General features: G+C 32.9%; 1 protein-coding gene across 3 annotated transcripts in view; it reads left to right on the top strand.

Annotated features, from left to right (window-relative positions):
- LOC145690093 (uncharacterized) overlaps positions 1-18266 on the top strand; it is a 158921-nt gene that overhangs the window by 112573 nt on the left and 28082 nt on the right. For all 3 annotated transcript variants that reach the window (XM_081764651.1, XM_081764650.1, XM_081764649.1), the window contains exon 2: positions 12686-12846. In XM_081764651.1, coding sequence (XP_081620777.1) covers positions 12694-12846 — 153 coding nt within the window. In that variant the 5' untranslated portion in view covers positions 12686-12693. The remainder of the gene's footprint in view (positions 1-12685; positions 12847-18266) is intronic.

The raw sequence follows: 18266 nt of genomic DNA, 5'->3' as shown, positions 1-18266 counted from the left end.
GAAGCATTTGTGCACCTAGTTTGGTCTATACTTTTCGTCTTATCTTGGTGTCAGGAATCATCTCCCAAACGGTGTCGGTGTTGTTTTGAATCACCCTGTATATATATATATATATATATATATATATATATATATATATATATATATATATATATATATATATATATATATATATATATTTCACAATTGATTTTGACTTGTAGAATAGTGCTGTGCAGTCCATGAGCACCGTTTTTAGAACATTCAATATAAATAAATGAATAATTATGCAGGTATCTAGTTTTGGTCGGGTAAAAATTCTAGGATATTTGCAGGTATGAAAAAAAACATTTCTTATTTGGAAGCCGAAGTTTTTAATATTATTTGCAATATTACTTTGTCTCCAATGAATTGTACTATCAATACTTAATTTATTTCTGCAAGATTTCCATTTGATTTTCTTTCTTTCTTTTCTTTTTCAAAAACATGTTCCATCCAATTTGTTTTTAGATGAGAAGAGTTAGAAGTCGTACTCGTGCTATGATCTAAGAGTTGCGTCATAACGGAGACAACCTTGGCTCCTTCATTATGCATCATTCGGGAGTTCAAAGCGCTCTCTCTCTTATCATGGTCTTTTGAAATTCTGATCACGGAAGTTCTCTCAATTCCCACAGGAATTCGAAATGGTGTCCCGTAAGTGGCTTAAGGGATGTAATACACTATTACTGGTACTACGAGAGTGGAGAGCAAATCGATCGACATCTTTTTTTCTTTTTCTTTTTATCCCGACGTGCAAAATGTTTCCTTTGACTTTGTGATGTCCACTTCTATAAGTGAAGAACGTGGAATATTACCTACATATAAAAAAACGGTGCGATTGCATTACTTTATGTAGTTAAAAGGATTGTTGAGCGCTCGTTTCGTCTTGATTTTCAGTTCATTTATATGAATTATTCTTGCTTTGAAATGAACGAGGGGTTTATTAGTTTAATTTTACATATTTCCTCTTCAAGCCTATTTAAATGTTCTTTGATTTGCTGGGCCGTGCCATGGGGAAGGGGCGAGCGGGGCGACGGCCCCGGGCGCCGAAGTAAGGGGGCCGAAAAATTCGGGAGAAAAAAGGAAAAAAGATAGGAAAAATTGCTTGGAATATATGTATGGGGGCGCCGTCGTATACTCTCGCCCCGGGAGCTGATTTTCCACGACATGGCCCTGTTGATTTGTATCAATGAATTATATATATATATATATATATATATATATATATATATATATATATATATATATATATATATATATATATATATATATATATATATATATATATATGTAACATTTACATTGAATCTTCCTTGAAACTTTTGAAGTAATAGATAGAAAACGCTGAAAGTTTCTACGATACAAATATTTATTATCAGGGGCCACCGTGGCTTAGTGGTAGAGCGCTTACCTCTGGTGTGCGAGGTCCCTGGTTCAAGTAAGTTTGTGGTGGACAACATCGTGACCGTGGTTTTTCTCGGGCACCCCATTTCCTTCCACTTACTTATTTCATCTATTCTCCCACCATCATTCACTTGCCCTAATCATCGTCTCCCTTAGCCTAAAAGGTCTAATCATGGAACGTTAAACTGAAATATTTCATTTACAAATACTGATAGATGGGAAATTATTTGTTAAAATCTGCAATACCATCAGATTAACAGTGTTGCCATCCCAATATAAAGGTATATTATTTTCAAATGACACTAAGTTAGATTATTTCACATTTTAAATTTATATGTTAAACGAAAGCTTACATTCAGTATTACAAACTAAGGACGCTACCAGTATCTCAAACATTTCAATTTTGGAAGTCCCTACAACAGTAACAACTACGGCCAGGATTTTTATGTGCTAAAAACTGTAAAATATTTATTTGTTGTGTGCTGAAAATGAAAAAAATATTTGCTAAAAATTTAAAAAAAAAATATTTAACAAAAAATAACAAGGAAAAGTATGGGAAAACGCCCAACATGACAAAAACAAATAGGGGAGAGGGGGGTACATTTGAACATCTGTTTTCGAATATTCGTTTTTGCTTCCAAACACACAGTAAATTTCCTTATAAAACTGTAGCAAAAGTTAAATATAATATACATTATATTTGTCATAAAATAGAGTACTTTGTTTGATCTTGTCATTCTATGCAAGGGCGCAGGGGGTGTCGTTCAAATGTACCCCCTTGGGGGTAGATTGGTACAAGCATGGGGTAGATTTGAACATACGTGGGGCAGTTTTGAACAAACCATTATTTTACTTCAATAATCGTTATTTTCAGGATGAATTCGTTTACGAACAACAAGGCTAATGTAACAAAGCAGCATTAACGGTTTAAGGCACAAGAATCAACCAATCACGTATGGCAAGGAAATAATAATAATAGTAATAATTGCTGAAACATATATGCACGCCCGTATTTGTATATTGTGCGCCTCTGTGCTCTAAATATTTTGCCTCCCCCTTCGGAAACACATCTGAATTGAGTTGAATTCATAGTTTTTGGGGTCGCTGATATGATTGTGACAGTTTTAATCCAATTCAACTTCAAGGTCATACTCAACTTCCGAGTGAGGCGGGAGAGAGTTTAAACGTAATCGAAAACGACAGATATTAGGCCCGTTACACAGTCAAGCGGAGCTCCGCGCTCCGCGTCCCGTCTTCCGCCCTCCGCACTACGCGTGTGTGCTTACACAGTCATCCGTAGCTACGCGCTACGCGTCACGTGATTATATACAGGATTCTTCTCAGTCAGTGTTGCGAGTCAACATAAAAAGTTCGAAACGACAATAGTGGCATCTTAATATTTCTGTAAGAAGAGAAAACGAAGAACACAGAAAAATAAATGTCTCAAGATTCATCCCTTAGTTTCTCAAAGAAGTTTGAAGGGAGCTTTACGCCTGTGTATATAGATTTGCGAGAAGACGAGAAGTACTTCAATAATTTCCGTACGTCAATTCAGTCGTTCGATGACCTAATTGAAAAAAAATCCATCGAAATTATAAAAATGCAATTTAAATAAAATTCATATGCACGCTCTTAAAATACAGCACTTAACAGATACTGTTTTTTAACAAATGAAAATAACCTGTTTGTACATTTGGTTAGAACTTCACATCCAATCAACTATTTAATAGTAGAGATAAATTATTTGCCTCTTGCCTCAATTTATCTTTTTTCATTGTCCATACCTTCATTTTTACAAAAAAAAAAAAATCTTTTACATATCTCGTTCCATGCCTGTTCACGAATGTCACGCTTTTTGTGTTCCTCACAAGAGGGATCCCATTAACATGGTGTTAATTTAACCTCCGTGATAATTGAAACTGAAACTGAAATTTGTTGAAAGAAAGTCCAAAAATTACAATAGTCACGTACTGTTAACAGTGGTATATTAGAGGCACCACATGTACAGTTCCAATTAAGCAAAGACATTAATTGAAAGTTCCAATTAAACGAAGACAATATAGCTAAATTAAAAATATCACTAAACAATATGAAAATAGTATTATAGAACAGTATAAAATATTATTTAGCAACTCACTATCAAAAATGAGAAAAGAAATCGGGATCACTTTGCATTTTGCTTTTGCTACCATGCACGTTTCTTTTTAAATTTTAAAGAGAAGTGGCTGCTCCGCGCGCGGAGTTCCGCTTGACTATGTAAGCACCCATTTGCTCAATGGCCTTGTCTGCCTCGCGGAGCGCGGATAGGGCCACGCGGAGGCTGCTCCGCGCGCGGAGGCCTCCGCGTGACTATGTATGCACCCATAAGAATCAATAGAACAATCTTGCCACGCGGGACTCCGCGCGCGGAGCTCCGCGTGACTGTGTAACGGGCCTTAGTGTCGAATTCATTGTTTTCGAGATCGCTAAGTTTAACGGTATCAGTTTTCATGATGTCCAGGTTCATCCTCACCCCTTGGGGTGGGAGTAGGAGAGGATGACTTTTTAAAAATAATCATATAAGCTAGCTAATTAGTAACTACTGTAATTAGAGTGAATTAAACATTTTCTCGCTCTTGCGTGGGACTCGAGTGTGGTAGTGTTAAATATAACTTTATTGTGAATCTTTAAAAAAAAAACACTTACCTAAATACGGGCCTGCATATACGTATGCTGTACGTTATACGTTACACACACAAAGAAAAAGGATATGTGGACAACATATCTATAGGCGTAGGTGTGATCTGAAGAAACTTTAAAAGAATATGATCATCGTAGCATATCTGTGAAAATATGATTATGATTCACTTTTTAATTTTGCTCGTCATACCTGATAGGCTTAATGGAAAACCTATTACTACTAGCAATCTAAGAGATCTAAGAAATTACATTTTTTTTCACTACTAACCGGACACTGGACACGAAATTTATTCTACCCTAAAAGTCTGCAAATCAACATGAAACGTTAGAATTTTTGCAATACGCTTTGTCTCTCCAGAAGTTGTGGGATTAGAAAGTCTAAACACAATATCAACAGTTGGCACTGAACATTTGTCTTCCTTGTCTGAGAACACAAACATGTTGCTGGTACTTATGTTGCTGGTAAGTTTCAGAAAAGTAGGCCTATAGGTAGAACAATGTTCAAATGTGCCCCTAATTTTTGTTCAAAACTGCCCCAACCGGCATGATCAAGCAGAATTTGGTAATACCCAGATAGTACAAACTATTCTGAAATACAAAGCGCAACATTAGATAAGTAAATTAATGTACTTGCTTCTGCAATGAATGGCAGATAATATCAAAACACAGGCTTCTGGCAAAAATCTTACAAAACTTCAGAAAAATTCCAACTTTCCACCCCACAAATGTAACAAAGTACTGCTGTTCACCAACAGTTACACTAAAATGGCAGATAACAGTTGACCGTCACGCAACCCACTTTTGCCAAACTAAAAATTTTGAAACCACTAGATATGCTATTATTTCTAGCCTGTTATCTTAAATGTTCAAAGGTACCCCCTGTACAAATGTACCCCCCTCTCCCCTACTAGTACTCACTAATAGCTCCTATTCATCAGATGTAGAAAATCCACGAGCATTGCAGTAGATAACTAACGTCTTTTACAAATTGTTCATCGCAAAGCCATTCCTATTATCACGGAATTATGCCTTATATTGAGAAAAGGAACGTTCTACGTCACACAATGTTAACCTCGCGTATTTGAAAAGGGGCATATCATGAATATTCACACTTCACTTGCGTTTTGGCCTTCCAATAAATCAGATATTTTACATAGGTTTTTATAGCCAATGTTTTTCTCAAACAAATTCATTAAATTTTTTCTTACGCTTTCGAATCAGAAAGAACATTCAGCTTTCATTCAACGCATTGTACTTCTTTAACCGAAGTACTCAATAAAACTTCCGTAGTTTCTAGTTTCTTTATAAAGTGAGTCAAGAAACCGAAATTGGCAGATATGAAAGCCAAGTCACATTTCAAGGTAGTCACTAAATTTTGAACAATTTCAATGCATGAAGTATCGTCTGGGTTCAGTTTAGTTACTACAGATAGAAATGCTTCAGAATTCACCGCATAATATAGTATTACATTAAGCCAGGTACCGCACTGCGTGATTACAGGTGTTGGAGGAAATGAAAGATCGGGATTTGTTTCTTTGAAATGTTGAATTCTAGTTGGGATTTTACTTTCGTTTTTCCATTGGACACTAACTTGTAAACTTTAAGATAAAGGGTTCAGATTTTCCCCCCATAATCGACGACATATGTCAAATCATATTAGGATAGCATACTGAACTGAAAGAGCTTCACCAGCTTTCCTCATGTAAGGAGCACTATCAGTCAGAAAAAATAAAACATAGTCATATTTCACACCATTCGGCTACAAAACGTGCAAAGATTCATTGAACAGCCTGGCAATCGTCACGTGACTCGTAACTTTTTTTTAAGGCTAGCAAGAAATATTGTTTGAAAATTATTTCATCATAGTACACCTGCTATAACATTTCCCACTTTTCTAACACTAGTTGCATCAGTACCAGGGACGTACGCAGGAATTTATTTCGGGAGGGGTCTAAAGCGTTTCGGGGGGTCCAAATATAATTTGAGGCTAAATTATATGTACATGTCTAAAATGGCCCCTAAAAGTAGACTACATTTACAAAAAAGTCGGGATTTCGGAAGGGGGGGGCGGACCCCCAGGACCCAATGTTTCTTTATAGCTCTTAGACAGCGTATCCGAAGGGTTGGCTCATCTGGAGACTTAAGTTTGTAAATTGGGTAAGAAAATTTAGAAGCTCGGGATTGTTTATCATATACAGGGGTATATCAGCATGTCATTATGTAGCCTGTTCTTTTCCCGATGTTAATTTCTTTCGGGAGAAGGAAAAGACCAATTTGTTGTGAAATTTAGAGTAAAATAACAGAAAATTATTAAAAATATGTATTTATTACAAAAATGTCCAAAATATTTTACATAACATTTTTTAAAGAAAATACGTATTTTTATGTGAAATAAAATTTGTAATTTACACTTGCAGGATCTTAATTGAATAATAAACTTCCTTTTAGGCTTGTAAGTGATTGAAAAAAATGTTTTTACATACAAATCCGGGCCTTAGTAATAACGCAAATGAGATGAACGGGACAATGCATATACTTTTGCACAATGCACTGTATATAACGAATGCACTTCCGTTTAACATGTAGATTTAAAATGTGTAATAATCTGATGTAGTACCATTTGAAAAACTACAACTTTATTTTCTTTAAAAAAAAAAAAAAAAAATACGCCTTTATATTAAGTTGACAACTCTTAATTAGGTGGTATTGGAGAGTCTTTCAATTTTTTTCTGTCAATGTTTGCATCATACAAAATTTATAATTTTTCCAAAATTGTTTCCTCTCTTTCTCTCAGATATATATATATATATATATATATATATATATATAAATAAACTGATTATGATTAGAAAACTTAGAAATTTAGGACTAGCTTGGGAGAGTAATACTACCGGAAGTAGGAACTAAATAAACGATTCTGTTTGGTTGACGTTATCCGTTTCTTGTCACGTAGCATACATATAGCAGAAATCAAACTATTTCTACTGTCGGTCCTCGTGGCCGAGTGTGCTAGCGTTACGGGATAGTAACGGAAGTCGCTTTTGGCGTGAGTTCAAACCCAACCCAAGGAAAGTTTTCTTATTTTTCAATTTTCATAACACTTTTTTTCATTAAAATGAGATGAAAATAATATTCAAGAAAAAGTGATTTACTTACTTTTGTGCAAATAAGTAGTAGTAGTAGGAGTAGGAGGAGTAGGAACGGGTTAGAAGCCCTGCAGGGTTCGTTTTGTTCTACCTTGACTCCCGCGATATAAATTTTGTGAAGGACTTAAAATAACTGGCTAGGGTAGGGTTTAAAACAGGCGCGCGAAAGAAACGCACTTCCAGGAGTATTACTCTTCCGAGCTGGTTGTTCAAAATTTTTCCACTTATAAACAGGTTTTCTACTTAATCAACTTAATCAAGTACTTAAAAATAAAGTCTTTCTTTCTTTAAAAATTATATATAGGTTATAAGGTTTGAGACAGCACTTAGGCCATATCCCCTTAAGAGCTAAAATTATTGTGTAAAATAGTAGTCAAGTTAACGTGATTGTTCATATATGGCAATATCATTCCGGTTTTCGTAGGATTGATTTATGTTATATAGAAGTCACTTTATTAAATGGCTTAAGTTAAAAGAAATAATAAATGAAAAAAATAATTGATGATGAGTTGTACAAATTCGTGAACTTAACCGGATATTATTTTGTTTTTAAAGTTTTCAAATTCTTCAGTTCTTCTACAGAAGATATATATATTTTCTATTAATTAATATGATAAAATATTTAATAGTAATTGCTTAATATTTAATAGTAATTGCTTAATGTATAAATGGCACGAGCTCGAAGCCGATATTGTCGCATGTACATTATCATTTTTCTTGTTGCAACTAATATTCATGAGTTATATTACAATACGTTGTTCGAAAATTATATTAGATTGTTTCTTATAAGAATGTGTGACCATTTATGATTGAATGTGAGGAAACCATACAGTCACCACTAACACTTCCAGACACTTTCACGCCGTCTTTCAAACCTCCAGATCATTTGTCCTAACTAAATCACCTCTAAAAGTTACCATGATCTCGAATATTAACAACAAAATAATACGGGAATGAATATTTTTATTTTATCTTGATCGAAATTAAATAATACTTGTTACTACCCTCAGAAAGCCAAACTTTGCTTTGAATACAAAATCAAAATGGAAAAATCTAGCTATGCAAATAACTATGCAATATAAAATATTTATTTACTAGTTTCATTTTTAAAAATAACTTTTTATTCTTTTTTTTTTTTAGTCACTACTAAGTCATTATACAAATTAATGTGGAGTTTTTACTTGGTCAATCTTTAAAGTTAATTTTTCGGATCAAAAGATCCAACATATTTCAACAAAAAATTTCTTGTTGGCCTTATATCTGGAGACTACATATAGTGTAGCCAAATTCAAACAACCAGTTAACTCAATAAGATGTGCTTATTCCGTAGAAAATACGAAAACTCGATTTAGGGTCTGTTCAAAAATTTTGTGTCCCCTGATCGAAAAACTAATTATTGGTCAAAATCGCAATCTTTTGATCCATTTTTGGATTTCCTAATTCCCTTTGCCTTAGTTACTTCATTAGTTGTATTACAACTTTTAGAGAAATAGGGCTATACATTTCTATTATAAAAAATTATTGTATTACAACTTTCAGAGAAATAGGACTATACATTTCTATTATGAAAAATTATTGTATTACAACTTTCAGAGAAATAGGGCTATACATTTCTATTATGAAAAATTACAAGAATTGTGTGATTTATTTGTTTGTATTCTAGAAATGCTAATATTTAATTGAATATTTGTTCTATTTTGTTTAAATGTATTTTTATTCATGTAATTGGCAAGAAATAATATAATTTTTTTCATTGTGTTAAAGAATAAACAAAGAAATAAGTGCATATGGCTAAACTAAGACAACTTATTATATATAGAGTCAGTGAAGGAAATTATGAGACACCCCTCACTGATCTTCATACAAATTAAGAGCATAGGCATTTGGTAACATCCTTCGCAATGCTCTGTCTACATTTTTAAGTTTCAGTTTACAAAAGTTTAGATGTACCAATTGCTTTAACAAAATCATTCAAAAAAAAAAAAAAGTTTCGAAATTTGAAATCCTATCATTAATTTTTATATTTACTCGTGCAGTAATATCATTGTTGTAAAACAAATGGGTGTTGATGGGAGCCTGGTAGGTCAGCAGTTATAGGTTAAGTTGAATTTGTTCCTTAGGCATTCGTTTCAGAGTTACAAATGTTTTTGTTGTATCTCATTTTGCTTATATGGAGGGTAATTATGAGACGCATGCTAGATTAATGTATGTGAGAAATAACTGGAGTCTCTGTATCCTAGTATGTTAAGTTTCAAAAACGCTTTACTCTATAGTGTAGGCAGTTCTATAATCTTATTTCTTAGTAACTTTCAAAATTGTAAACCTACATTTCCTGGGCTTGAAAAATCCACTTGCCTGCTCGCCAGTGGCGAGTACTTTTTAACATTTGGCGAGTAATGACACTGTGACTGCAAAATGGTCTGAATAGTAGATTGTTTTGGCTGGCTAGTACTTACAAGCAAGAGTTTTCAAGCCCTGTACATTATTTTGTTGAAAATAGCCTAGGCTGCTTATCAATATACTAAAACACAAAGAAATAGAAGTAGCCTAAGTCGTTTTTCAGTCAACAGACTAGAACCTGTTAAATTTGTTTCAAAAGCCTGTTTTGTAACCTGAAACTATCTAATATAGGCTATTAGCCTACAGGCCTATTATAGTCAACTCACAAAGATGTTAGAATAGCATCAGTAGCTATTTCCACTTTCTTTCTAAGTTACTTTCTTGTAACTCAGCCAAATATTTGTATATTTTTATGTAATGAACACAAAATAACGAAGACTTCTTTCACTCACAATTGGACTCCTTCATGCCTCAGTATCACATACAGAAAGCGAGAACAACAGGTGTCTCATAATTACCCTCCCGGTGTCTCATAATTACCGTCTTGGAGGGAAATTATGAGATAGCACAAATTTGAGATTTACTCATCGATTTATGAGATGACAGGAAATTTCTTAGCAGCAAATTGTTACTCTATTGGCACCATAAACTTCTGCCTAGGTTAACTGTTTTCAAAACTAATGTAAGCTGAGTAACGTGGAAAAGTTGTGAAATCTGTCTCATAATTATCGTCACTGATCCTATATCAATATGCCAAGAACTTTTTCTATTGCTCTAAGAGATGGTACATGTCGACATTTTAAAAACAAATGTAAATTTTAGTAAAAACATTATGTTTGTTAGTGCGTCTGTCTGTGTAAGGCCTGGGGACCAGACGAGTGGACCGAGAGTTACCAGGCCCCAGACCAAGACAAAGTTTTTTTTTTTTTTTTTCTTTTTAATTTTCGAACTAGGGGTCTCAGGGGAATGGGCGTTTACTGGGACATGTATAAGTAGTAGAAAATGACCGATATTAGTATCAAATCCATAGTTTTTGCGGTCGCTGAGATGAATGGCGATACTCCCACAGGCATTGACTTCCAAGTACAGCTCCCATGCGAAGAATGGGTATTTAAGCTAGTAGTTTAATAATGAGATGTGTACTTAATGAGTAAAAGATTAGTAAAAAATTACACTCACTTAAAGCTGAAATTCTTTTAGTATTTGACAAACTACGTACGTTATATATATATATATATATATATATATATATATATATATATATATATATATATATATATATATATATAATATCAGTTTATGAATTTAGTTATTTTACTTTCACTCTAGCAGCAACCAAGGTGTTTTTATTTTAATTTTATTGCATTGACTATACTTATACCTAGGTAAAAGCAATTCTAAGATTTAAATAAAAAAAATAATTTTAAAAAACACTGCACTTTAGTAAAATTATAAATCATCACGATTTGCTTGAAAGTTTTAAAATAAACTCAATCAAAATTGTGCAGCATTTGAATTACTTACAACCACATCCAGTATTTATTTGTAATTTAATAGATTTATTTTTTTAAAGATCAAAATAATAAAAAAATCATCGTCTTCGTCTTCTATTTCAATGGCAAATTTATTTTATTTAACATATATGACAAAAATAATGTAATACATCACTAGACAATTGTAATATATCAACGTATGGAATGATCTTTCAAAAGTATTATACGCGTAATAATGAAAAATCGTTATAATATATTATCTATACGGTTATAATAATTCCAACATTTCCGAATATTTATTAATAATCTTTGTTACTAAGATAATTGAGTACATTGTTACAGAAATAGATCATTATCATCATCATAGTTATTCTGCCATTATTGATAGGTCACTTGCTGCAACTGAGTAGCTTCCATGCTCTACGGTTTTCCGCTAACCTCTTCGTCTTCACGTACGATTTCTCTGTTTTGATATCGTCCATTAATTGTAGTCTCCTTCGTCCCCTCCCTTTCTTTCCTACCACCATACCCTCTAGCACGTTCCTCACGATACAGTTCCATGTTAGCCAATGTCCCAGCCAGTTTCTCTTCCTCTTCTTAATAACATCTAAAATTGTTCTTTCCTCTCCCACCATTTCTAACACTTTCTCATTCATTTTCCGTTCGATCCAGCTAATTCTCTCAATTCTTCTCCACACTCACAGTTTGAAAGCTTCCATTTGTTTTTCATTAGTTTTGCGTTATTACATGTTTCTAACTCATAGAACACAATACTCAACACGAAGCATTTTATGAGTCTTTTTCTCAACTCTTTATTCAAGGTCCTACAAAATGCGTAGTATTTTCTTCTTCCTAAAGGCTTATTTCACCATTCCTATCCTTGCTTTTATTTCAGGTTCACACATTATATCATAATTAATAGTAGTGCCCAGGTATCAAAAAATAGACACCTATGGCTTTTATCTTTCCAACGTTTATTTTCATCCCATATTCTTTACAGTCCTTCCTCAAGTTTTCTAACATATTATTGATTTTTCTCTTCATATTTTGCAGTAAGCTTAATATCATCTGCAAACCGTATACACCTAATTATTCTACTTCCTACTGAAATGTCGTCTTCATATTGTAGGCTCTTTTTCACTCTCTCTTCTAATAGATATTAAATAATGTAGGCAAGAGACAGGATCCCTTTCGAACTCCCTTCCAATTGCACTCTCCTCTGTCATTTCCTCCCCTATTCTAACACTTACTTGTTGGTTCATGTATAAGTTTCTTATGACTCTTACAGAAATTGAAATGTATTGTAATTTTTATAAGCCGCAAGTAAAAATATTAGATGTATAAAATTTATGTCAACGCAGTTGCAATAAATTTCTTGTGTGTTTTTATGTTTATTTTCTCCAAAGTTTCATGAGTTTCCAAACTAGCTATATTTTGTTTGTTGCTCACATAACATATTCTATAAGGAAAGTCGTTCACTTTTAAATTTGCAATTTTCTCTTCCTTGGCGGAAACTTACATTAAAGTATGCAAATATATATTGACTTTAGTGGATCAAGAAAAAAGTTTTTAAAATGAAATTATTCTGCTTTGTCCTTTTTATAGGTTTGCAGATGTGCATCTCCAAGCGAGTGTACAAGGCAGTCCACATGACATGGAATCTTCTGTACATCGGATCAGGATCCGTGCAGCTGGTTGCTGGAATCATTATTCCGTTCTTTCTACCAGTATTCAAAATAGGCTCAAATATATGGACGGGTGCATGGGTAAGCTATCTGGCTTTTCAGTTTTATCCTCTAGTGTAAAAACTGAGCATACATTCAAGCATTATATTAATACAAAGTAACATTTTCATCTTCAATTATATAAAGATTTTTGGTATTCCACCTGTGTTTTACTTTGTTCAAATTAACGTTTCAAAGATATCTTGACTGCCTTTATCGTCAGAGTTATACTAATCTAGAGAACAAATTGTTGAAATAGTTCTGATACATTATTATAATTTTATTTTTCAACATGTAACAAATATTGCTATAACTTTGTTTGATTTAAATTTATAATATTGCCCGTTTTTAATTATTATTATTATTTCTTAACTTTTTTTTTGTAATAAAACTATCTAAATTTCAAACATTTTCATACCTTCTTCTTTATTCAAAGTGCTGTCCCAAATTTAATTTCTGTTTTGTTAAAACCTGCAGAGATCAAATCGTTTGAGTATCATTCGTCTCTAATACCTATTCCTTCAATGCTATATAAATTTTTCAATATTTCCTGTTTCATCTCTTAAGAGTTGGAAGAAATTTCCATTATGTAATGGTGTATAAAGAAGCAAACAGGAGGACAATATTAAGATGAACCTCGCAGATATAGGAATACAAAGTAGAAACTGGATCCAGTTGGCTAAGGACAGAAGTCAATGGAGAGCTTTCGCGAACGCGACATTGAACCTCCGTGCTCCATACCCATAGAGTTGTACCCCACATCACCCGAATTGGCGTATGGCATCAGTCAATAAGCTCTCAGTGCGCTGTTATTAAACCTTCAGAGAGTATGCAACTGGGAGTCGTAAATGTTTTAAAGTTTCCGTTATTAATATTATTCACAGACTAATGTGATTCTGCATTATAAATCAGATTTGTTTCACACACGGTTTTATTTGTTCAGTTTATAGTTCTTTCACAGCTCTTTTCGGATTCAAACAGTTCCGGTTTCAGTTATAAGTTCTTTTATAATTACTTAATCAGCTAATTTGCTCCTATTTAGTGATATTTGATACCGACTTTTGTTGGAGTTACTATGGCAACATGTGAAATAATTATAACTAAACCAAAGTTGTCTCTTAATTAGGTATTTTTGTATGATGTACCCCATGAAGCACATTAGTTCGATTCACTAGAAACTAATTTTTGATATGATGAAACTTACCTAACATAGAGATAAGGGTAGATTTATTCTTGAAATAGAAAAATCAAGAATTTTTGTAATATGTTGGTATTTAAACAGATGACTAAAATATAATAAATGAATGATGATAGAATTTTTAGTTAAGCGACATTCTTTAATTTCTATTTTTAATTAGCGAAAATAATTAGAGCTTTATTCTCGTTGAAATAAGTTTTTTTTAAATTTTTATCGTACTCGCTAAATAGGTTACAAAATAGGCTCATCGTATAAATATTAGAATAATTTTTGGAACATTAGTTTCCAACATTAAAATTACGGTTGTTTGTGTTGGTTTATTTTTCTTCTCCATATAAACTGTTCCAAAAAATTAATCTACATTCTGTAGGCTGTGTGTATATTTTGGACATTTGTCCATTAGTAGTTCGTTGTATATTGGATAATGTTGTTCTCATTCACTGCTCCGATTATTGTGTTTTGTTTATGTGATTCTTCAAGTACTAAAATCGCTTGTAATCGGAGCAGTGAATCGGAACATTGAATCGTGTGTGTCATAAACTATATATAATTGCTCCGTAGGAAACTGAATTCCACCCTTCCACTTGTCGAACAGATACTTTACTACTTAATCACAGAAAGTCAATTTTGCCAATATCATGTCACGTAATAGAATAACCTGGGATTCTATTCCTTGCCAGTCTTGGTGATGAATGGGTTCTCATATGGATTTTCTATACATAGGCTATTCAGAGATCCTCTGTAGTTGAGAGAGATCCTAGAGTTGCAGATAGAGATGATACTTGCTATAGCAGAACTCAGGAGCTTTCAAAAATTTTATTCGCTTATAGCTTCTTTAAGGAAAAATATTATATGTGGTTTTGTTACCAAATTTTCTATATTATTTTTTAAAATATATACCCCATCAGCTACAACTTGCACTTCTAAAACTTTACGTTTATCTTTCAGTTCTTTACTGAAGTAATTATCCTTCCTCATACTTGATTGGCTATTATTACACCATATCCATCAGGAGCGCCCTCGTGGTTAGTGTACGCACCTTTGGCGTGGAGGACCCGGGTTCGATTCCCGGAGAAAGTTCATGTGGTTCGGGTTCTACGTTAAGCTGTAGGTTCATATAGCCTTGCTGCTAAAAAGAATTCTTAAACTCAACTCAAATTCAATCCAATTCAACCAGATTAATCGTAATACAATGTACTAAAGATAACTTGTAAACTATTCATTGTAGCTTTGGAAAATTCAAAATTGCTAATAAAACTCAAACTGACTAAAGCAGTATATATATATATATATATATATATATATATATATATATATATATATATATATAATATGCTAGTTTGTTCTATGTTGTGAGGAAGGTTGTGTTACATAGAAAATGTAACACACATAGTTATACTTAAAATATATATACTGCTTTGGTCAGTTGGAGTTTTATTAGCAACTAAAGATAAATCTGAGATTAGGTTATGAACTTACTTTTCTAGCTGTGAACCTAAAAAAACAAAAACAATTACTAATATTTCTCTGTTCCTTCGAACTATAAACATCATTAGTTTATTTCGTAAGACAGTTTAGTATTGTTTGGTAGACGATAAACATGTCATTTAAAATGTCACTAAAAATGTCTCAATTTTTATAATGTTACTGAAGGATTTTATTACAATACATTGCAAGCATATATTTTTGTTAAAATATATGTGTCATATGTCATTGCGTTGAGTATTTCTTTTAATTTTTTCGATTTTAGTTGAGTTTTCGCTTTCTAATGTTTCTTAAATGTCAGTGCATTTGTTTAGTAGTAGATAAAGTTCTCTTCCAATTCAGCTTTTAGTAAATAATTTTAATTTTTGTTCTCTTAAATAGTATCTCTCTCCAACACCTCTCGCCTATAGGGGCAAATGGAGATTTAAGCGCGCAAGAAATAAACCATCATTATTGCGCTCATCAAATTGTTACGCATATGCACTTTGATACTTGTACGTTCTACTGTAGGCAATTGCACTTGTACATTTGTTTACTGATTTTACTATTTACAAAACAGGAAATGTATAATTTCCATAAAATAAATATTTGACTTGAAAACTGATAGTTAACTTTGGAGCTTCTTAGAATAAATAAATATATAAAATAAAGTTAAGATAACAAACTCTGAATAAGACACTGAAATTGTAAAATATTTATATATATATATATAATATACCAACTGTGCACAGAGTTGATATACAGGGTGTTCCAAAACAACACCGACAACATTTGGGAGGTGATTTCTGACACCAAGGTAAGACAAAAAGTATAGACCAACCTGGGTGCACAAATGCTTTCTTTCGGAGTTATAAGCTGCCGAAAACATGAAAAAATGAAATTTAAAGGTCCATAGCTCCAGAACTATTGGACCTACCGTAGTCGGGTCAAGACTTCACTTAGAAACTAGTATGTGCCCTATCCAAATATCCAAGTTTCAATATTCTGCGGTGCTTCTACAACAATTTTTATAGAAGTAGTTAGTGAATGATTCAATTTATATGCCGAACTCCCTTTATAAAAATTGTTGTGTGAGTATCTTAGGATTCTGAAACATGTATTTTTGGATAGTGCACGTATTAGTTTCTAAGTGAAGTCTTGACCCGACTGCGGTAGGTCCCATAGCTTCGGAACTATGGACCTTTTAAAGTTTGTTTTTTCATATTTTCGGCAACCTATAACTCCGACAGGAAGTATTTGTGCACCCAGGTTGGTCTATACTTTTTGTCTTATCTTGGTGTCAGGAATCACCTCCCAAACGTTGTCGATGTTGTTTTGAAATACCCTGTATAGTTTGTTACAAGTAGTATGTGTATGAAGGAAATGTATTTCACCTTTAGGAAAAAGTAAACAATCTGTTAGTTTACAGTTTATTTTACTACGTATGCAATATATAAATAAATAACGATGAACACTATTTATTAATGGCATTATTTTTAGAGCCATAAAAGTTCTTTTACAATTTTCTTGAAACCCACACTTAAGAATTTATCTTCAACCAGGTTAGTTTGTTTAGCTTAATGTGATCTATCGAATTTATATATATAATCTTAGTATTGGATAATATTTAAGTTAACCAGATATTCAAATTTTAGAGCAAATGAAAATTTTAGGCTATATCTTATCAACTATTCTATGTACTGTCTTCTTGCTTATGCCATAATAAAGAATTTAATGAAGGCCTTTTCAATGAACTTAAAAAGTTCGTTACTGAATTCTCTAACTCTCTCTCTCTCTCTCTCTCTGTGTGTGTGTGTGTATGTGTGTGTGTTTGGGGGGGGGCAGTGACAGTGAGAGAGAGAGAGAGAGATTCTCGATTATTTTCAATTTTGAGCCCTCCATTCGATAGATTACCAAAAACTATCTCAAAGAAGTGATGGATTTTTTTTCGCGTCACTCTTACCGTTCCTGAGATATTGGCCAAAAAAAAAAAATTCGAATTTCGGGATATTTAAGGAGCCATATCTCGGGAACCTTAAGTCATAGAGAGATTATATTTTGCGATTTTTCCAATTTTGAGCCCTCCATTTTGAGCATGTGTCTTCCTGAAACAACATATCGTGGAACGTTTTAACAGAATCTTTAAAGAAAACATGTGGAAAAAATTTAGAACTCAAGAAAGTTATAAATGGATAGATATATTACAAGAATTGTTTAATGAGTATAACAATAAAGTACATAGAACAATTGATATAAAGCCTGTAGAAGTTAATAAGAAAAACTAATTCTTTCTAATTTCGTTCTGGTAATGCTCTTGGAGCATTCTCAACTGGTTCAATATTATTTCCACCTCAGTAAATGGCATGGTTCTCGTAGAGAATCAGCTTTTAGGTTTACAACTTTTTTACAATTTTTTGAAAGACCACACATAAGGTTACACACTCATGCATATTATATATATATATATATATATATATTTTTTTACCTTAATAAGATATTTCTATTAGTAAATGTCTCATCTTTCGATGTTTTTTAAGTTGAACACTAATAATATCGCAGAATTTTATTCGAAAACAGTCTATGTAACGATTACAACTATCGTCAAAAGAAGTTGCATTCCTGCACACGTGACTCCAAATTGGTGTAATGTAGAAGCTGGGAAGTTCTGTTCTGTTTGCTAATGTGCAACTCATATAGCATATAGAAATATGAGAGCTGCGCTTAACTATAATTACAGAAGACTAATTAAAACAGAGTAACTTAATGCGCATCATTGAATCTTACAAGAAACGTAACATAA

The sequence above is a fragment of the Thermobia domestica genome, chromosome 7, assembly GCF_964235325.1.
Source record: "Thermobia domestica chromosome 7, izTheDome1.hap1.1, whole genome shotgun sequence".
Classification (NCBI taxonomy): Eukaryota; Metazoa; Arthropoda; class Insecta; order Zygentoma; family Lepismatidae; genus Thermobia; species Thermobia domestica.
Note: the sequence above shows the minus strand (reverse complement) of the source record. Positions and strands in the feature narration are given on the sequence as shown.